A 22011-nucleotide genomic window follows, 5' to 3' on the forward strand; every position below is an offset into this window, starting at 1 on the left:
CGTTGCTAGTTCTAATGTTGAGGTCTAAGGCTTTATTAAGGTGTGGTTCATGTTGTGATTCATGATATAGTCACCCCCAAACCCATATGTATGTCTCTTCATTTCATTTCTAACCACTACGATTTCTCCCTTGTCACGAAACACAATCACACTTTTTATCTCTGAGGTGTTCAACCAATTGTCCTTTCCATAGCCCATTTAAACCTTATTTTCTTACATGTCAATATCATTTTCTTTGTTTATTAGTGTTATTACTATTAATTAAAAAACTTCAAATCGTATGTAGCCACCCTTATCATCTCTAAGATTTCTAATAGTCTCTTCAACTCTCATCATCTCCAAGCTGGCTCTTAATTGTGAATAGGATTTTCAATCGTCCCTAGGAGTCTTGCTTGTCTTTGGTACTTTTGTTTATTTCTAGAAAGTTGGAATCATCCCAAGCACATCTTTGTCATCTCTAGGTGTTTGGAATGTCTCTACTTATCTCCTCTCTCCAAACCATAGTACGTAACATACTCGAATTCATTCGCAAACATTCTTTTTCATACGTTTGCAAACGAATGTGTGTTATGAAAACATACTATATGTTTTTTTTAACGTTTTTTACCTTAACACTCTAACCCTAAAAAAAGTTTTACCTTATAATAAATAATGAATGCACATATGATATGTATGGTTCATAGTATGGTGACAACTATCTAAATTGTTAAAGGATTTTTTTTTAAAGATGATGCAAAATTTGGAAATAAACAAAAAACAACTCAAAGCAAATAAATAAACAATAAAAAAGGGATTAAAAATAAAAACAAATTTATGTCTCCTCTTGCCTCAAGAGCTTACAAAAAGCTCAACCAACTGCTTATGGATGTTTATTGCGTCCCTGACAATGGCGCTAAAATGTTGCATGTTTTCACGATTAACGGTTTCTTTTTGTGTTTGATTATATTGTCTGGATCAAGCAAATGTGTACTTTTGTTCTTGGTGAAGAAAACAAAGGATGTGTAACAATCCACAATCTTACTAAAGAATCACAGAACATTTGTTAGGGAACTTCATAAATAACTTTTAGTCATAACCCTAACACAAACACTTAATATGACAACAAGCTAATAGACTTTACTAAAATGTTAATATTGCCCAAAAAGAAAAACATTAACAATCACAAATACAAATGTTCCCAACCATGTTTTTGTATTGCTCAACCTATACAAGTGCATTTCCCTCTAGCTTCATGAGATCTTAATACAATGATTAACAAAGCCAAGAGAGATTAACGCTTTTAGAGATTAAGGAGCTTTAGCTTGAGGGACAGAGAGATCTTTCAAATTACTAGATAAGAAGAAGTACAAAAGTTTATATCTCTACTTTTATACTTCTCTTTTACATATTGTGGCGATTTATATTTTTAGTCTCCCTCTTTTTTACTAGGCCTAGACCTCATTTTGAATATCAAGTTCACTTGCCTTTGGTTCTCAACAATAGCCATTGGCCTACTTGTACCTCCCAATGTAACCAAGACACTACATGATTCAATGGGACTATCACACACTACAATATTTCCTTCAAACAACTAACAATCCAAGGTATACACCTAATTCCCTTCACATTTCAATGCCTCCAACAAGTTGTCGCCCAAGAACCATCTAGTGTCCCATATGGCAAGAAAGCTTGTTTACTCAATTCCCATGGGTCAATATTAGCCTCTCTAGGGATGCTAAAAAATATCTATTTTTCTACCCTTACTCCTTGGCACTTCCGTAGACCTCGTCACCCACACCTGCAACTATAAGATTAATGATGTGATTTTCCAATGAGATCATGCATGCATTTGTATCCTTAACTCCTATGAAGTATCTCCAACGAAAGCAATACATGCAAAAGCTAAATTCATACAAATGGGGAAGCTTGTTATAATGCATAGAAACCATGAAGCTTCTTATAATTGTCTGAGGAATCTTTAGAGGTTTGCAAAATACAACCCAAGTTCCATCCAATTCAAAAGAATTGAAAGCAAGTGTAGACATGTTTTGCTATGGACAAGGAGGGAAATGGAAACATACATTTATGTGCAACAGCAATTATCCATTGAATCATTCCTTTGAAAAATTTGTACATAATAATAATCTGGTCTATTAATTGATTGGAATGTCTGGCATCATGTAGTATCCAATCATTAAAGGATATGTGCATGGCATGCCATGCATAATTGAGATTTTCCCTTCATTTCTATTTACAGATATATTCCATTAAATAATTTATCTGATACTAGAACTTAAGAACAACGATACAATTGGCTCCATCCAAAAGATTGAGTTGCATAAGACCTATGTTCAATAGATTAGCTTACCAATTGTGTAATTCTCTGTTGAATAATTTAAACCTGTAGAAAATCTAAATGAAAGCAATCCTAAGGGTGAAATATAAAGAAATTGGCAAATAAGTATAGGTACGCCTTCAAACCAGTTCTTCATGCACCAGAAACCCACATGAGATGGAACTTTCATATGTTATATAGACTGTAAACTAGACTGTTGTACATAATGTAAAATCCAGTAAGCTTCATCAGAAGCTATTCATTTGCACAGGTTCATATCAATCAATCACAATCTCCTCTTTTCCTCGGGGATAGATGCCAAATAGGTGTTTTAGAGTGATAACACGTATGCTTACAAAAAACATATAATGAAGTAAAAGTACTTGTCTTGTTCATTCCAATCACTCTCGTCCTTTGATCAGAGAGCCCAAATAGATCTTGTAGAGTAATGACATATATTTAACCCATAACCTACAAAGTTTTGATATAGGGCCACGGAGGAAGAAACTTGCATTTCCATCAGAAAAAGTGATCAGCCCCAATCATCAAATAACTGCATTCATTCATAACAGGTGAAAAAATCAAATAACTGCATTCCATTCATGAAATATGTATTATGAAAAATTAATATGTGAAGAATTCTGATGGAATCACCGGAAATCTAGTGTGTAATACGTTTCTTGGCAGCTTTCCTATCTCCAGTTGTACGCCATATCGTATGTGTTGAACTGGTGGCGTTGGCATTGAGACGAGGAATGGGTGCACGCATTGTGACACCCCAACCCAATGAAGACATAGGCATATAATGAACAACAGGAATTCCAACGGCAGGGAATCTGGGAAAAATTTCAACTCTCTCTCTCTCTCTCTCTCGTAAATAATGGCTTTCATTACGAAAGAAAAAACACCACCATGACTAACTTACTACAAAGTATAGAACCCTTCTATCTATCTAGGGATCTAAAGACTACCACGACTCCAAACTCAATGCCACCCTACACACCAATTCAAATGGCAAATATAATGATATGTGACCTTGCAGAGTTCTCTCTCTTCATGCTTGAGATTTCGTGACTTCTCTAGCACTGTCAATTGCCACATAAGAAGTATTTTTAACTTTAGAACATATTTTCTCACCCCAACTTGCAAATCAAAAGTGAAGGCATTCCGCATATTCCAATTGAACCATAGCCCCCAATACCTCAAGAACTCAAAAATAATTTGGAAATGAGGCATCAGTTCATTGTTCTCCATATGTGCAAAAACCCAACGGAAAGAAGATACTTACTCCAGTTAGAGACATCCAAACTAAACTGATACACCTCCAAACCATCCTTGCCATCGGGCATCGGTTCGTTGCTCTCTCTCTCTCTCTCTCTCTCACATACGGAGAGATTCCCTCCCTTCTAGTATGATGCAAACTAGCTCTTCATCTGTCTCTCACGTACTGAGAGAAATACAATGCTAAACAGCGTAATCTTATCAACCCTAAATAGTTTTCCAATATTCATGAATTTGCATATGAATGACTGTATAACTGTCACAAACCCTAGACCCCCTTTTACATATTTCTCTGGCTGCATATAAATAATCTTATTAATGTTTTAAACTCAATATGGAGAGATTCCCTCCTTTCTAGTATGATGCAAACTAGCCCTTCGTCTGTCTCTCACGTACTGAGAGAAATACAATGCTAAGCAGCGTAATCTTATCAACCCTAAATAGTTTTCCAATATTCATGAATTTGCATATGAATGACTGTATAACTGTCACGAACCCTAGACCCCTTTTTACATATTTCTCTGGCTGCATATGAATAATCTTATCAATGTTTTAAACTCTAAATCCTTCTCGATTATTCATGCACTTCCATGTGAATGATATTATCAATGATATTCATGTATTTTCATATGAACAACATAAGATCTTGAAAAGGACTGAAAAGGTTTTACATCCTAAATTGTTTACGCATTCATAACTTTCAATCTGAATTAACATATCTATGTTTAAAATTCTAAATTCTTTCACATATTCATGCATTTATATATGAATGATCTTATCAATGTTTTAAACCCTAACCCTTCTTATGTATCCATGTCTTTCCATATGAATCATCATATTGGAATTTCAAACCATAAACCCTTTACTCATATTCATGACATTTCTATATAAATCACGTAAAGATCATACCCTGGAAAAGCACTGCAGGCTCTACTGTTGCACCATTATGATTGCCTTTCATCTTCTTCAACCGAGAAAGCTCTTCCTTCAGAACAGTATTTTCAGCATAAGTCAAGCATGCTTGCCTCTGTATATCATTGCATTCCCATTCGAGCTTCCTACACTTTGCCTCAAGATCACTAATGTAAGATTTTCTCCGCTGTCGAGACTCAAATGCTAATTGTCGGTTCCTTGACAACCAAACAAAAGGATTCATTTATTTTTCCCCATGATTACTTCAGTCTAAGTAATGAATTTATTCACCTTAACATGAATACTTGCTTCCATAAATATTTCAACCTATTTTATTGTTTTCCATGAAAACTTCATCCTAACAAAAGGAGCTTTTTTTATCTTCCATAAGTACTTCAACCTAACAAAAACATTTAATTGTTTTCCAGGAACACTTCAGCCTAAAAAATAGAATTTCAGTTTACTTCCCATGAATACTTCAACCTAACAAAAAAGATTTATTTATTTTCCATGGAATCTTCAACCCAACAAAAAACAATGATTTCATCAAGAACATGATTTCATGTGCATAGCAAGCTTTCACAATTTATCTGATTATATCATTTGGTGGAAGGTCACGAAAATATTTGACATAATACAGCTTGGTGGATCATTTGGCACTCCCATATTACATGTTACATGCATAATTTGACTATTATATGCATCAATCTTTGGATTCAAAATAGAAAAAGGTTGATACATGATTGATTATATATCAAAAGAAGCTCCTTCATTGAGTACATACGCATTCCAAAACAACACCAACAATGAACCATTTTCCTGAATTTTTCATGGCCTCCATAGCTTTCAACATTACATATATTTGCATTCATTAAGAATCAATATATACACTCAAGTTTATGAAGACTGAGATCAAATTTGCTCATTGTGCACATGCATTTAAAAACATAACCAAACATTTGAACAACAAAATGCTATCATTTCCATAAATAAAGGCAAAACATTAAATCAAATGCCATAATTTCAAATAATAAGAATAACATTATTTACATAATAATAACAATGGTTTCCAACATTATATATAAAAGTATAACTGCATATTTCTTCATTATGTAGACATGGATTGTAAAAACAACGCAAAACATTTGAACCAAATACCAACAGGCAACTATCTAATAATCACTTAAAAAATTATATGCTCACCTGCATTTCCTTTTATGCTCCGGATTGAGATCACACTTGTCATCAGAACATGTAAATGCTCTCTTCATTCTGATCACAGATGGGTCATAGCTATCAACGTCAGGACAACCCGATTGATCTGTACTAAAGTTGTCAAAACACATATAGTTTCCATGATTTCTTGGAAGTTGGTTTTCTGTATTTTGGTCCCGTTTTGGGGTTTCTAATGCATTTTGGTTGTTCGCTAGGGTGTCGGAAGAGAAATCGTTCAGATTTTGGCTGACTTCTGGGGTTTCTGAGGGATAAACGAAGTTCTGCACAGAGGGGGAGACACTCGTGTTTATGATCTCATCCTTTTCGTTGAACTGTATGGGTTCTGAGGGGACATATTCGTTGATTCCAGAAGAAGAAGAAGAGGATAAAGGATTGGGTAGTAAAGGCGAGAAGCTGATAATGTTTAGAGCTTCAAGCTCATCATTATCATGACCAAGATCAGAGAGTAAGCTTGTGATCAAAGCTTCATCATAGCCATTGTCATCTTCGGAAATGAGAGAAAAGAAGAGTGAATCATCCAGGGCGAGGAAGGGGTCAAGATCGAACGGTGGAAGATCCAACTCAGGGTTTGCTGCAGAGTCTAGATACTGGCCAACATCGTCCACAACATGGAGATCTGTGTTTGAGGGCCGATCGCCCTGGCCCTCCTCTATGGATGGGTTCATGACAAAGAAGAAGAAGAAGAAGAAGAAGATACGTACGGAAGGAAGGAAGGAAGAGAATATATGTATGTATGTATGTACAGTAGTACATGGCACAGGAGAACAGAGATAGAAGTAGGCGATGGTGATGATGATGATTCATGAAAGTAGAATTAGGGTTTGCAGCTAAAAGGCGTGCTCTGCAAGGCAAGGTCAAGGTCAAGGTCAAGGTCAAGCTGCCATGCTCATTTTTTTTATAGGGAAAAGTACCAGGATACCCCTGGAAGTTCCAAATTTACCAAACTACCCCTACGTCCAAAAAATTACACTTTAATTTTTTGGACATAGGGGTAGTTTGGTAAATTTGGAACTTCCAGGGGCATTCTGGTAAATAGACGAAATTCCAGGGGCATCTTGGTACTTTTCCCTTTTTTATATCTATGTATTCGAAGCAGCTCTTTTGGCCAATAAATTTGCCACTCTTACACACCGGACCCCTAACTTATCTACGTAGCCATCAAGGTCAAAGGTCAAAGGTCAAAGGTCAAAGGCCAAGGTCAAGGTCGAGGCCAAAGGTCGCCATGTTCATTTTATATATCTATTCGAAGCAAGCTCTTTTGGCCCATAAAATTGTCACCATTACAGACCGGACCCCTAACTGAGATACGTAGCTAGCAGTTGTGTGTTTGTGTGCCTAGCTACTACTAGTAGTAGTTAGTAGTATTTGGAGTTTTCGTGGAACTCAAAGTCCTTAGAGAGGATCACTATCCACTATGTTGCTAACTTTATTGTTGCTTGGGGATGGACTTCACCACTACTAAATAAGGTAGAGTCGAATTGTTCATGTGAAAATAGGTGGTCACAGAACGGTGTTCATCCTATATAAATCAGGAAGACGACTCTTTTGCTTTGGTGGTGGAGTCGCTAATAATATATGAATCCATCCCAATAGGTGGCTACTGAATGTGTTCACGCTATATAAATCATCAAGACACCTCCTTTGCTTGGCGGTGGAGTCACTTGTTACATTCAGCTTTTTGTAACTAGTATATAAGTCTTTTGTCCTACACCACCCATAGAACTATTGGAAGGCTCCATTGTACTTGGAGCCCATCATCAGGCATGGGCACACAATTTAATGAACACGAAAAACACATCAAGGATGAGTTTCAAGTATAGGGGTTTGCATGAAGTATCAACCCCAACCTAAAAAGGAACGATGTTCATCCAACATAGGAAAGTTTCTCCCATGATACAGAAGCTAATGTTGCTTACACCCCAATTTATATGCTCAATCATGACCATTGATTCATCTCAACCACATCAAGGTTTTCCACAATGACTAGGAATATAATGTCTTAATTGCCAAGAACCCCATATGTTAACTTGACAATGTCCTACTAAACAAGACTAATATAATAAGAAAATTGATAAGAGAATATACAAACTAGTGGGTCATCCCAAACTAGCAACCCCACTCCATCTTTTGTCTAGAAAACACAAGACATATTCTTTGGGTTCAAGCATGGAGAAACATGCCAACAATGTTGTCATAGGGACAAACAATCTATGAATGTCTAGAGAAGAAAAAGAAGTAAATATGCAACTACTCTTCATTGTTTGATTTGAGATCGGGATTAATGTAATGAGTCATGCTCAAAGTATAGCTCAACAACCTTCAAGACTAGATCAAGGAATCAAAACAACTTTTGGACAAAAATGCAAACAACGTAAATCTTACATTCATGATTCCACCTCGTTACCATAAGTACTTTCCAAGGCAGAGAGGTAACTCTCAAATCACAATGGGGGTGATAAGTTGCCTATTTGAACCCCAACCTAGAATTTAGTAGAGACCAAGGATATGCTAAACCTAGAGTTCAAGAATAGTACGAAATCATCTTGAGTTGGGTAAGCAACCTAGGAATAGACAATATGAGCAAGTGGAAAAACCCATGGGTACACACACTTGAAGACCTATTCACATATAAAAGACGTAATGTCGACTGACACGAACACCCCATAGAAAATCATGATGAGGAGGCTAACACCCCATAGAAAATCATGATGAGCATTGAGGAGGTTAACGCCATGTTATTTTGACCACTACTCACTTTTAGAGTAGCCTACTTATCAAAGAAGTGAACTATCAAACAATGATCTTGGAAGTAATCACTCATGCTCTCAACCCATGGAGCTCAACCTCCATGATAACATGCACCTTAATCCGAAGATGTGGTACATTTGTTACACTTGTGTGTTCCTCTAGTAGCTTTGATGTGAACCATTTTCCCTATACATGGGCACTTTTTACTCTAGTGCTGGCTAGAGGTTTTTTCCCCATGTTACCACATACATGAGTCACTCATATGTGGTGGTACTTAGTACTTAGGGATATATATTTCAGCTCCTATTATTTTTAGGAACATTCATCAATAGAGAGCTATTCCAGCCATTGCCTTCCTTGTGTGAGTGCTTCTTTCTTTGAGCTTCTTGTGTGTTTCCCACTCTTCCTCACATACCCAACAGTGGTATCAGAGCCAAGTTCCTCATCCTCTCCATCTTCGGTTGTCCGCATCGCGGTGTCACGGCGCGCGCGCACTTTTCATTGTGCAAATCAACTTCCGAATATAGAGAAGTGTACTTCAGCACTTGGAGCGCATTTTCAGCAGGTACCCTGCTGTTTTACCCCCATTTCGAAGCCGTTCGTGTAGTCGAAATCGTCATCCGAGTGATAGTTTGTGAGCTGCATTTTCAGCACTCATTTCCGATTTGTTGAGGTAATATTTTACCACTTTCTTGTTCTTTGGTAAAATGGCAAACAATGGTGATTTGTTTGGCATGCTTCAAGCTGAAGATAAGCTTGATGGGACAAACTATCCAATGTGGTCCTACATGATGAAACACGTTCTTGTTGCCAAACAACTATGGAACATAGTGGTAGATGTAGATCGACGCCCCGCCGGTCCTACTACTTCACAGTCTACTATCACAGATATAGGTTCATCTTCGAGCACAGTGACTTCATCTACTCCACCAACACAAGAGCAACTTAGATGGGATGGAAAAGATGCTCAAGCTCATGCATTGATTGCACTTTCTGTGAAGCGTCATATAGTTCCACATATTCGGTCATGCTCTACGTCCAAACAAGCATGGGACACTCTTGCTTCGTTGTATGCCGTGCGTAACGAAGCACATGTTGCATATTTGAGAAAGCAACTTGAGGATGTATATATGGCTGAAAATGAGTCGGTAGATGTGTATGTGACACGCATTAAAGATTTGAAAGAGCAATTGGCAAACATTGATGAGATCATTTCGAATACATCACTTGTCTCTACGTTGTTGAAAGGATTACCCGAATCTTTTCAAAGCTTTGCTACTACTATTCGTTTGGTTGCAAAAGGGAATACGGATATGTACGCATTTGATGAGGTTGTGTCTCTTCTTTTGCAAGAAGAACAATCTAGAGTGAATAGAAGTGGTTTGATAGAGGGAACACAAGCACTTGCTATCTCACAAAAAGGAAAAGGCAAGCATGGTTCAGCTTTTGGTTCTTCAAAACCAAAGCCTCAACCTCCCTCTTTCACTTATTCCTCTAATGATGGTGATTTGCAAAAGAAGAAAAAATGCAAATATTGTCGAAAGGTTGGCCATACGATTGAAGAATGTAGAAAGCTTGTTAAGCGCAATGAGAAGAAGAAGGAATCCGGCATGACCATTTCTGAAAATGTTTCAAGTGCAAAGAGTGATGAGGCCAACATGGCTCAAGATTATTGGGCATGTGTTGTTACATATCATTATGATGCATCATTGCACTCTAAATGTATGGTTGTAAGTGAGATTGATTCGGATTGGTTCTTTGATAGTGGTGCTTCAAAGCACATTACTTCATGCAAAAGTTTTTTTGCATCCTTGAAAGATGCACCCAAAGGTGGACATGTGGTGTGTGCAAACAATGCCTCTTATCCTATCATTGGAGTAGGAGAAATTGAGCTTTCGGCTGCAAATGGAGGTGTTGTCATCTTAAAGAATGTATTGTATGTGCCCGGTATCAAGAAGAACTTAATTTCGGTTCCTTTGATTGCCAAAGCCGGACTTCATGTACATTTTGTTGATGATAAGTGCATGGTTCACGATTATAGCAATGGTGATGTTATCGTGATGTCCGGTACATTATGCAATGGCTTGTACCGTTTAGATACATACAAGAGGGCTTCTCTAAATGCCTTGGCTGTACATACTTCTTCCATGGCTGAAATGGAGCTTTGGCATGCTCGTTTTGGTCACTTGAACTTCAATAGTTTGCTTCACTTGCAAAAGAAGGATATGGTTATTGGGTTGCCTACACTTGAGTCCATTGAAAAACATGCATGTGAAGGTTGCATTCTTGGAAAAATGCATCGTGCTTCTTTTCCAAAAGATAGTCATACACACACTACAAGAAAATTACAACTTGTTCATAGTGATGTGTGTGGTCCTGTAAAGACTCCATCTTTTGGAAAGCATGTATATTTTGTTACCTTCATTGATGATGCTACTCGTCATACATGGGTGTATCCTATGAAAGCAAAGAATGAAGTCTTTTCTTGCTTCAAATCATTTCTAGCTATGGCTGAAAATTTTTCCACAAATAAGCTCTTGACTCTACGCACGGATCGTGGTGGCGAATATATGTCACATGAGTTTAATGCTTTTCTTTGTGAAAGAGGTATTTTACATCAATGTACGGTGCCATATACACCTCAACAAAATGGTGTTGCAGAACGCAAAAATAGAACACTCTTAGAGATGGCACGATGTATGGTTAAAGGAAAGCATCTTCCTAACAAGTTTTGGATGGAAGCGGTTATGTGTGCAAATTATGTGTTGAATCGTTGTCGTAGTGTATTTCATACACTACGTGAAAAAGTAAAAATAATATAACCGATTTAATTACATATAAATAAATAAAATAATATATCAAGATATTTATCACGTGAATAGGGCAAGATTCAAACCCTATACCTCTGTTGTAGACGAGGAAGGTCGTCTGTGCAGAAGATCAAGAAGCATTTGATTCTGCTGAATACCTGCGTATGACAGTTTCTAGGTCGTTGCACAGAGATAGGGAGAGAGAGAGAGACACAAAAGACTTTCTATTCAATAGAAACAATAATACAACATCCGACCTTACAAAGAGGTTACAAGGTCACTATATATAGTGACCGACTTAGGGCAACTACCCTTTATGCTAATTACATAAATGGCCAAAAACGAGATAGTGTGAATACGTCCATTATACACATGTATTCGACACTCCCCCGTAATGGGCGTATACATGGGTTATCTAAGATTACAGGTATAGACTTAGGTTCTCGGACATATCAGCTTTGTTCGAGTCGGCAGGGTCCGAAGGCAGAAGACCGAACTGGTCGGGTCGGAACAGTTGAAGCCGATCATTAAGGAACTGATGTCGGTTGTCAGGAACCATCCTGCTCTGTGTCCGGCTCTAACCGGACTGGTTTGTCGTTACGCCCATCTGATGCCGAAGAGACCGAAAACGGTCTGCCGAAACACACTTGGTCATTCCATCTGCGACATTGTCGGTTGTGGATATTTTCTCTAGACCGATTTTCCCTGAAATGACGCAGTCCCGAACGAAGTGATATCGAACGTCGATATGTTTGGAGGCGTTGTGGTGAACCGGATTTCTCGACAAGGCAACAGCACCTTGACTGTCGCTATAGACAACTGGGGCCGAGTCATGGTCGACTTGCCGAAACGTGTGCGCCAGCCGACCAAGCCATAAGGCTTCTTTTGCTGCGTCGGACGCAGCTACATATTCTGCTTCGGTCGTTGAGGTCGTTGTGCACTCCTGAAGTTTCGACTTCCACGAAATTGCTCCATTGCCGAATTTGAAGCAGTATCCGGTTGTTGATTTCCGACTGTCTATACAGCTGGCGAAGTCCGAGTCGGTGTAACCGACTACGCCTGAGGTTCGGTTCGGACCGAAAAGAATGCCATGGTCTTTTGTGCCAGCCAGATATCTGAACACATGCTTGACTGCGTTCCAATGCGATCGGCCAGGATTGTGCATAAATCTGCTAACGACTCCTACGGCATGAGAAATATCAGGCCGTGTCGCGACCATCAGGTACATAAGGGAGCCGACTGCCGGTGCATACGGTACCGACTTCATATCTTCCCCCTCCGAACCGGATGTCGGGCAGTCTCGCTGAGAGAGCCGAAGATTCATGGGGAGCGGGGTTGAAGCAGATTTGGCTGATTGCATGTTGAAGCGTTCCAAGACACGTCCGATATAGTCGGTCTGAGACAAAAAAAGATGTCGTTTATCGCGATGCCGACTAATCTTCATGCCAAGGATGTGTCGTGCCGGACCGAGGTCCTTCATGGCAAACTTCAACCGCAGTTGCCGAATGAGATCGGCAAGTTCGCCCGCGTGGCGTCCAGAAATTAGCATGTCGTCCACGTAAATGATGAGGAAGATGGGTGATCCATCTTGAGCTATGTTGGTGAAAAGACAATGGTCCTCATCGCTTTTGGAGAAGCCGATCGATTGGATGAAGTCGTCGAACTTCTTGTACCATTGTCGTGGTGCCTGTTTGAGGCCGTATAGACTCTTCCTGAGTCGGCAGACTAGATGTTCTTGGCCAGGTGCCACGAAGCCTTTTGGCTGCTCCATATAAATTTCCTCCTCAAGATCACCATGGAGGAAGGCTGTTTTGACATCTAGCTGAATCAGCTCCAAGTTGTCGGCTGCCACTACGCCGAGTAGAAAACGAAGGGTTGTCATTTTCACCACTGGTGAAAAAATCTCGTCGAAGTCGACGCCATATTCTTGTCAGAAGCCCTTCGCAACTAATCTGGCCTTGTACTTTGGGGTGGTCGAATCAGACGTCTCTTTTAGTCGATAAACCCACTTGCAAGGAAGAGCACGTCGGTTCCTGGGTAATTCGACCAGATCCCAAGTCTTGTTTGCCCGAATGGAGTGCATTTCCGACTCCATCGCCAGATGCCAGGTGGCGGAATCGACAGATGTCGATGCTTCTTCGTAAGACGTCGGTTCGTCGGCGTCGGTGAAGAAAATTCCAGGAGAATACCTCTCCGGAGGTTGCGACAGTCTCTCGGATCGTCGAGGTATGATTGGACTGGTCGCATCGGGTATCGAGGTCGGATGGTCCGAAAGCGAGTCATTCGGCTGTGCCGAGTCGGAGTTGTCCGAGTCGGTAGTGTAAGGTTCAGCTACCCGTGAAGCTGACCGTGTGTTGAGAGCGGGGCCTTCTTGAAGGGTCGGCACATCGGAAAACGTTACCCTTCGGACTTCGATCGGTTTTTCGACTGATGGATTCATAGCCGACTCGTTGAACACAACGTCCGAACTTCGAACGATTTGCCTGCGTTCGGGGTCCCAGAGTCGGTATCCCATTTCGCCGTCGGATCCATATCCAAGGAAAATGCATTTCCTGGACCGAGGTGCAAGTTTTCGGCGATCATCTTTCGGAATAAGGGCGTACGCCTCGCATCCGAAGATCCTCAGCTTGTCGTAATTCGGCTTACTGCCGATCCATAGTTCCTGAGGAATTTGAAGTCCTAGAGGTCTACTTGGCGACATATTGATTATGTGTACTGCCGTGAGTAGAGCCTCTGCCCAGAAGCCATCCGACAGTCGGGAGTGTTGGAGCATGGAAACTATCCGTTCTTGGATTGTCCGATTCATTCGTTCTGCAATCCCGTTTTGCTCCGGACTGTGTGGTGCCGTAAATTCACGTCGGATGCCGCGTTGTCGGCAGAATTTGACGAATTCTTCAGATTTGAACTCTCCCCCATTATCGGTCCGAAAGCATTTTAGTTTTCGGTCGGTTTGATTTTCTACCATAGCGAGCCAATCGGAGAAGATCGAGAAGACACGATCTTTGGTGCGAATTGGATAAGCCCACACCTTTCGAGTCGAATCGTCAATAAAACTGACGAAGTAAGAGGCACCGCCAAGAGACTGATGTGGCATTGGGCCACAGACGTCCGAGTGGACCAAATCGAGAGGTCTCGTTTCTCTTGGTGCTGATGTCGGGTGTGATGCGGCTGCTTGTTTGCCATACTGGCAATGCTCGCAGAATTGATGGTCCGAGAAGGAGAGTTTGGGGATGTATCCGGCTCTAGATAGGTGCGTGATGCCGGCCTTGCTGAGGTGTCCTAATCTTCGGTGCCATAGTGATGACACAGGAATATCCACCAAAAACAGGTTACCCTCTCTGAGCATGTATCTTGGGTCCTCTAGCAAGCAGGAGGTTCCCCCTGTGGAGTGTCCACCCTCCCGAAGAGAAACCGGCACGAATGCCGTCTTCATCTAGTTGTCCGACTGAGATCAATGGCCTTGAGAGCTCGGGTACATGTCGGACATTGTGGAGTACAAGTGTAGAGCCACCGGCGAGGTTGAGCTCTACTGTGCCGATTCCGATGATGTCACAGTGTTGCGAGTTGCCGACTCGAACTGAGTCGGAGTGACGGATCGTATATTGCCGAAATTGGGATCGATGAGGAGTCACGTGAAATGACGCGCCCGAATCTAAGAGCCATGTGCTCGACTCTTCAGTCGTGAGTAGGACTTCTGATCCGACTGGATTTTCGATTGATAGTATATTCGGGTCGTCTGGTAGCACATCAGCTGAGAAGCTGACGTAATTGATCTCCTCATGCCGGCCACTCTTCTTGTTGTTCTTGTTCTTGAGTGCGCGGCAGTCGGCTTTGATGTGTCCGGGTTTCTTGCAATAGTTGCAGATTCGGTTATCCCGTGACTGGCTCCGTCTTCGCTGATTGTTCGGCGGTCGTGAGGAATCTCTTCCTCGTATGTTCGATCGGTCTGTCGAACCTTGTACTACATAAGCGTCGTCTGTTGAGTCTTTGGCGAAAGACTTTCTCCGAGCTGCTTCGGTCAGGATTGCGCTCGTGACTTCGGAGTATTTAACAGCCGTGGTTGACGCGTTGCACACGGTTGTGACGAAAGTTTCCCATGATGAGGGAAGGCTGCTCATGAGTATCATTGCTCTGAGTTCATCCTCGATTGCCGTCCCCTGTGACGAGATTTGGGAGCTTATGCTTTCGTACTCATTGAGGTGTGCTTGAACCGAGTCGGATTCTTTCATCCGCAAGTTGTAGAGGCGCCGGATCAGAAACATCTTCGTTGCGGCGACCTTCTTTTCGTAAGTGTCCGACAGTGTTTTCCACAGTTCGAATGCTGTCGTACACGATTGCACCGTAAAATATACCGATTCCGATAGGTGCATCCGAATCGTGGCGCGGACGATTCTGTCCAGCTTCTGCCACTCAATTGGTTTGTATCCTTCTGGAGGTTCTTCATTTTCGATGGGATCGATTTGCCCCTTGACTATGAGATAGTCCTGCATTTGCTCCTTCCAGAAGTTAAAGTTCGATCCATCGAACTTTCGTAGACTCATTTCTGACGAGCCGGATGTTGATGCCATCAAATTTGGTTTCGGTTGACGAAGCTCGGTTCGGAGTTGACTACGAATCTTGTTGGAGTGCAGCCGGTTGGCTCACCCGATATCGTTCTAGTCGGATTTGAACCCGAGTCGGTTCGGCTTCGGATATATGTATTGTTGAACTTGCTCGAATTGACTCCGGTAACTTGAGGGACAGAACCGACTGGTCTTCCCGAATGTCGCCGAGTCGGAGTGATCCCGGTTCGCTTCGGATATATATGCCGAATACCGATTATTGAAACCGATTATCTGGACCGATTCTACTTCGGTTGACTGCAGCGATGAGAGAGACGGATCCGACTGATCCTCCCGAATGTCGATCAGCCAGATGAAGCACGAATTTGGGTTGTTGTCAAAGTTGCACAAGGGGATTTCACCTCGAGCGGTTACGATCACAAGGGACAGAGTACAACCTGCTGGCTTACTCCAAGCAAGGGGATCTAACGCGATGAGGTGCAAACCTCGTTTTTGTTCTTCTTCTCTCTTTCTTCGAATGACGCGAATACTGTGCAGGCCGTGATGAAGTGAAGAACCGAATGCTGTGCAGGCGGTGATGACGGCCGAACCTCTGCTCTGATACCAGATGTTGTAGACGAGGAAGGTCGTCTGTGCGGAAGATCAAGAAGCATTCGATTCTGCTGAATACCTGCGTATGACAGTTTCTAGGTCGTTGCACAGAGATAGGGAGAGAGAGAGAGACACAAAAGACTTTCTATTCAATAGAAACAATAATACAACATCCGACCTTACAAAGAGGTTACAAGGTCACTATATATAGTGACCGACTTAGGGCAACTACCCTTTATGCTAATTACATAAATGGCCAAAAACGAGATAGTGTGAATACGTCCATTATACACATGTATTCGACAACCTCCACATAGCCAAACCTCAACTTTACCATTATGCTACCTTATCTTTAGTGTTCTACAAATAGATTTAATAACTATAAGTGCTTTATTTGCGCCTACCTTTATTAAAAGGTAAATCATGCATTTTTAGAGTGCGTGAATATTTTATAGAAAAACGCAAGCAACTAAAAAGTGACTCATGCACATCTAGCGTGCATGAGCACTATATTTAGCAAATAAAAGCAAGGATTAGAAAAGCATCACATGCACATTTAGTGTGCATGAACATATGAGAAAAAGCATGTAGCTATGTTTAGTCTCTCCCATCACTATATAAGGATGGGGAGCACATTGTAGTTTTCGTTGATTATTTTTTCTATAATGATCAATCAATCTAAAATATTCGTGGGATTCACGAATTTGCTAAAATAATTCTCTCTTACTACCTAAATATTGACTAAATATAGTAAACTCGTGGGATTCACGAGATTCTTATCTTATAACTCTTTATACCTATTCTTTACTAGCCTTATTTGTATTTTGCTTCCTCCTAGTCCAAAACCTCGGCGGTTCCCACCCGACTCACGCAACGATCCGGAGCCGAAAGGCACGACATCGTTGCCCTACAAAAGCGTTGAGAGTCATTACGCCATATGAGGCTTGGAATGGACATAAACCTATGGTTAGTCATATGCGTGTGTTCGGTTGTTTGGCATATGCTCTTGTGCCATCACAACAACGTCACAAACTTGATGACAAGGCAAAGAAATGCATATTTGTTGGTTATAGTGCGGAAAGTAAGGGATATCGTTTGTATCATCCATTGACGGACACAATTATTGTGAGTCGAGATGTGGTATTTGCTGAAAATTCAGCTTTCCCTTTTCTTGAATGCAAAAAACAACCAACAATTAGCTCACAAGATGTGTTTGATACACTCATGCCTTTGTTCCAAAGTGCTGCGCTTGACCATGGACATGTAGACCAGCCAAGTGAGTCTCAAAGGGATAAAAATTTCCAGCAAATAAGTGTTGAAAATGCACGAAATGTCCAACCAAATGTGGCTGAAAATGAGCATGAAATTCAGCCCACGCATGATGTACATATTGAAGATGTATTACATAATGAACGTATGGCTATCGAGAGGTCACAAACTATGCCGAGGTGGCTGAAACAAACTTTGCAAGATAGCAAATTGAGTGCACCTTTACTTGGTAAAACAAGATCAAGCTCTCGCCATGCATCAGGTAATTTTGTGGATTATTCTATTGTTGCAATAGCATGTAATGAGGAGCCACTTACTTTTGAAGATGCATGTGATGATCCACATTGGATGAGTGCTATGCAATCAAAAATGGATTCCATTCATAAAAATGGTACTTGGGAGTTATGTGAATTGCCAAAAGGAAAGAATGTGATTGGTACTAGGTGGGTTTACAAGATTAAACGAAAGCCCGATGGTAGTATTGATCGCTACAAAGCTATATTGGTTGCCAAAGGATATGCCCAACAATATGGCATTGATTATGAGGAAACTTTTGCACCTACTTCACGCATGACTACCATTCGTACCGTGGTTGCATTGGCTGCCCAAAGAGGTTGGAAAATGCATCAATTGGACATAAAAACAGCCTTTTTAAATGGTGATTTGCAAGAAGAGGTTTATGTGAAGCAACCCCCTGGATTTGCTACGAAAGAGAAAGAGCATATGGTTTGTCGCTTGCATAAGGCCTTGTATGGTCTCAAGCAAGCTCCGCGTGCATGGTATGAAAAAATCCATAAGCACCTGATTTCTCTTGGTTTCACATGTAGTCCGATTGAAAGCACACTTTATGTACGCAAAGATGGGGCTGATCTTCTAGTGCTCGTTCTTTATGTTGATGACATACTCTTGACTGGGTCATGTGATGCAAAACTCGATTTTCTTATGGCTGATTTGCAGCATACTTTTGAAGTCACTTATCTTGGTCTTTTGAGCTACTATCTTGGCATCCAGTTTGTATCCGTTGAGGGGGGAATGTTTATGCATCAAGGAAAGTATGTTGAAAAACTACTTCAGCGTTTTGACTTTGAGGATTGCAAGCCGGTTTATACACCTGTGGAGACAGGATTTAGGTTCTCTGTTGAGGATTCTAGTGATGCGTTTGATACTTCTCTTTATCAACAAGCTGTGGGATGTCTTATATATGCATGCAATACAAGGCCGGATATACAGTATGCAGTCTCCCAATTGAGTCGATTCATGCATAGCCCTGGCACTAAGCATTGGCAAGCAGTGAAACGTGTGTTCAGATATCTTAGAGGCACTTTGAGCTTGGGTCTCTTTTATGGCAGAGATACTCAGCCATGCTTGCATGCTTTTACAGATAGTGATTGGGCTGGTTGTTATGATACTCGCTTTTTCTTTGGAAACTCATGTATATCTTGGTTGAGTAAAAAGCAACCTACAGTGGCGACATCAAGTTGTGAAGCTGAGTACAGGGCAGTTTTCACAGCTACAGTGGAGTGTATATGGCTAAGACGCCTTTTGATGGATCTTTGCATGGAGATTGAAGTTGCTACACGTATTCTCACAGATAGTCAGAGTGCATTGGCTGTTGCACGAAATCCTGTATTTCATGCACGGACCAAACACATTGAGGTGCATTATCACTATGTGAGAGAGCGCTTTCATGCAGGAGATATTGATTTGGTATATGTGCCTACACAAGATAACGTGGCAGACATATTCACCAAAGCTCTTCCACGAGAAAAGTTTGAAGCTTTTCGCAAAGCTTTAGGCTTATTGCCTTGTGGGGGCTGATCTGTCACTCCTTGTACATGTTCACATCATTCGCTCCAGGGGGGTTTGTTACACTTGCGTGTTCCTCTAGTAGCTTTGATGTGAACCATTTTCCCTATACATGGGCACTTTTTACTCTAGTGCTGGCTAGAGGTTTTTTCCCCATGTTACCACATACATGAGTCACTCATATGTGGTGGTACTTAGTACTTAGGGATATATATTTCAGCTCCTATTATTTTTAGGAACATTCATCAATAGAGAGCTATTCCAGCCATTGCCTTCCTTGTGTGAGTGCTTCTTTCTTTGAGCTTCTTGTGTGTTTCCCACTCTTCCTCACATACCCAACAACATTGTCCATAACATTAAAGTGAAACTCCATGGAATCTATGGTGAATATGTAAGCACAACTGCACAAAATCTTAACACACATGATGAGACGACTAACCAAGTTGACCCCTTTGCTTTAGACCTTTTGAGACAAATGATATTAGTGTCACCATCCCAATCACTATGAATGGAGACACCACACATGTGATTCTAGACACAAGGGCAATGGTTAGTGTCATTACTTATAGAGGCTAGCAAAAAGTAAGGGAGCCCAAAGATGTCACCAACCAAAATCAGGTTTTGGATGGAAACATCTAAGTGTAAACCCTTGATGGGATGATCAAAGACCATAATTCAAGATCTATACATTGGAGTATAAATTCAAATTCATTTTCATATGTTTTACGAACAACATACATTAGCAGTGTTTGTTAGGTAAACGTTTCCTTAGAGTTGGTCATCTTGTGATGGGACTTAGACAATTATGTCCTATATGAGTAAAGACACTAAAACATACCTTCAAAGCTCAAAACCGCCACCCCTAGCAATCAAGATAACAAAAAATAGAAACTTCACCTTCTATAGTAATCAAGCGCCCTCTCAATAAAAAATAGAAATTTATAGCATGAGTCTCTACTTGTTACTAACACTCAACTTTCGCAAAATTTGTTCCGCATTTCATTTTACAAAACTCTCATTCCCATATCATGTGTATCGTAAACCACCATTCCCCCATTTTGATGCTCCTAAGGGTTCAAGCCCTCGACCTCATTGTTGAAGTAGGTAACTTTCATCACTTGAGCTATCTTCGGTTGTTGGTGTGCTTCTAATTTGTTTGGAAAATTAGAGTGAAAATGACACAAGGAGCAAGGAATGTGTGTGGTGTTAATGAAAAGGGAGAAAGAAGAATAATGAATAATGTGGATGGGAACATGGTTTATTGGTGTGGGATATAATATGCCTAGTGCAATTGAGATAGAGAATGAATTTTCTTTTGTCATTACTAATTATATGTGGCAAGTCAAGATGTAGATGCTTGTTTTTTGCTTTGCTTCAACATTATTACCTTCAATTTCCTTTATTTTCTAACTTGCAATAGAACTCGTCATAAATTTGAGTATTTTACCATTGTTTGTAAATGTGAATTATGATATTGTTATGATTTTGAGTGTTATTCCAATAGTATATGTGTTGTAATAGCTAGTAAAATATATTACGAACGGTGACGTTGTAGCTCAAACACTTTATATTGTCTTTAGAAAAAGTGGAAAATGAAGAAGGCTTGTTTTACCTTAGGTTGTTGATATAGTTTGAAGAGTTATTCTTACTATCCTATGTTTAATTCAAGGAAGAAATTACCATTGCTTTTAACTTACAAATGTAGAACAAAACAACTTGAAAAGATACCCTAAAATTATCTTCAATTCTCTTGGGTCGTTAGTATCCTGTTTTTTGTTTTGGACAAGATACATTCATATTCTAAATCAAGTTGTTGGAAAGTATTGGTTAAACGAGGGGTGGTGCTCTTTGAGGCAGGTGATAGAAATTCCTTATATTATGTAGTAACTCTATCAAATGTAGCAAGCAACTTAATTAGACATGCTCTTGAGATGGATAGGGTGGGAGAATTGCCTATATTATTCATGTTTATCCTTATGGCTTATCCTACTTCTTGGGGGTTTTACTTCTAATTTTAATATATTTAATCTTGAAGTGTTACTAACAAAAAGGGGATGTAGCTCAAATGGTAGAGCGATCGCTTTGCATGCGATAGGTAGCGGGATCGATGCCCGTCATCTCCACTTTCTCATTTCTTTCTTTCTTTTTAATATGCATATATTTCTTTTCCGGTGTAAGAGCCTAAATAAAGATGAATTTACTACCCTTACATTTTGTTTATGTGGCCATTTTTTTCGCTTGCATGATTAAGCCTATGAATGTTAAAGCATGCCAAAACAACTCAATGACATAAAACGATCAAGTAGATTATTTAATTACATACACTTATGATGTCCCCAAGCATGGCTGAACTTGGAGCTCTAAAGTGAGAGGTTATGACCTTTCCCTATTCCAACAATATTCTTGAAAGGCATATTATTAGAGTCTGAAACTTTGCTTGATGAGTAACTCTCACTCCCAAACTTCTTAAGGAGAAAAAAGA

The 22011-nt window shown here is 40.4% G+C and overlaps 1 protein-coding gene and 1 non-coding gene across 2 annotated transcripts; one reads left to right on the forward strand and one right to left on the reverse strand.

Annotated features, from left to right (window-relative positions):
- Positions 1-2546: 2546 nt before the first annotated feature.
- On the reverse strand, positions 2547-6462 carry LOC147867316 (uncharacterized). Its single transcript, XM_087315112.1, has 4 exons — positions 5711-6462; positions 4505-4725; positions 2969-3150; positions 2547-2867 (listed from the first exon to the last, which is right to left on the reverse strand). The coding sequence occupies exons 1-4, from the start codon at positions 6406-6408 to the stop codon at positions 2847-2849; spliced, it is 1122 nt and encodes a 373-aa protein (XP_087171238.1). The 5' UTR covers positions 6409-6462; the 3' UTR covers positions 2547-2846.
- A 15117-nt stretch (positions 6463-21579) lies between these two features.
- Positions 21580-21652, forward strand: TRNAA-UGC (transfer RNA alanine (anticodon UGC)). The gene has a single exon. It is a non-coding gene; the product is annotated as a tRNA-Ala (tRNA).
- The last annotated feature ends 359 nt before the right edge of the window (positions 21653-22011 follow it).

Source organism: Azolla caroliniana, unplaced genomic scaffold (genome assembly GCF_043228905.1).
Source record: "Azolla caroliniana isolate FFs.n. ecotype wild unplaced genomic scaffold, voAzoCaro1.0.p SCAF_2, whole genome shotgun sequence".
NCBI classification, from domain to species: Eukaryota; Viridiplantae; Streptophyta; class Polypodiopsida; order Salviniales; family Salviniaceae; genus Azolla; species Azolla caroliniana.

What these genes read in the sequence shown, in the direction of transcription:
- LOC147867316 (XM_087315112.1), bottom strand. Translation starts at nt 6,408, where the DNA reads ATGAACCCATCCATAGAGGAGGGCCAGGGCGATCGGCCCTCAAACACA. An exon ending in GAGCATAAAAGGAAATGCAG is followed by an intron (nt 4,726 to 5,710) that starts GTGAGCATATAA and finishes TTGGTTGTCAAG; the next exon opens with GAACCGACAATTAGCATTTG. An exon ending in TATTACACACTAGATTTCCG is followed by an intron (nt 2,868 to 2,968) that starts GTGATTCCATCA and finishes GAATGAATGCAG; the next exon opens with TTATTTGATGATTGGGGCTG.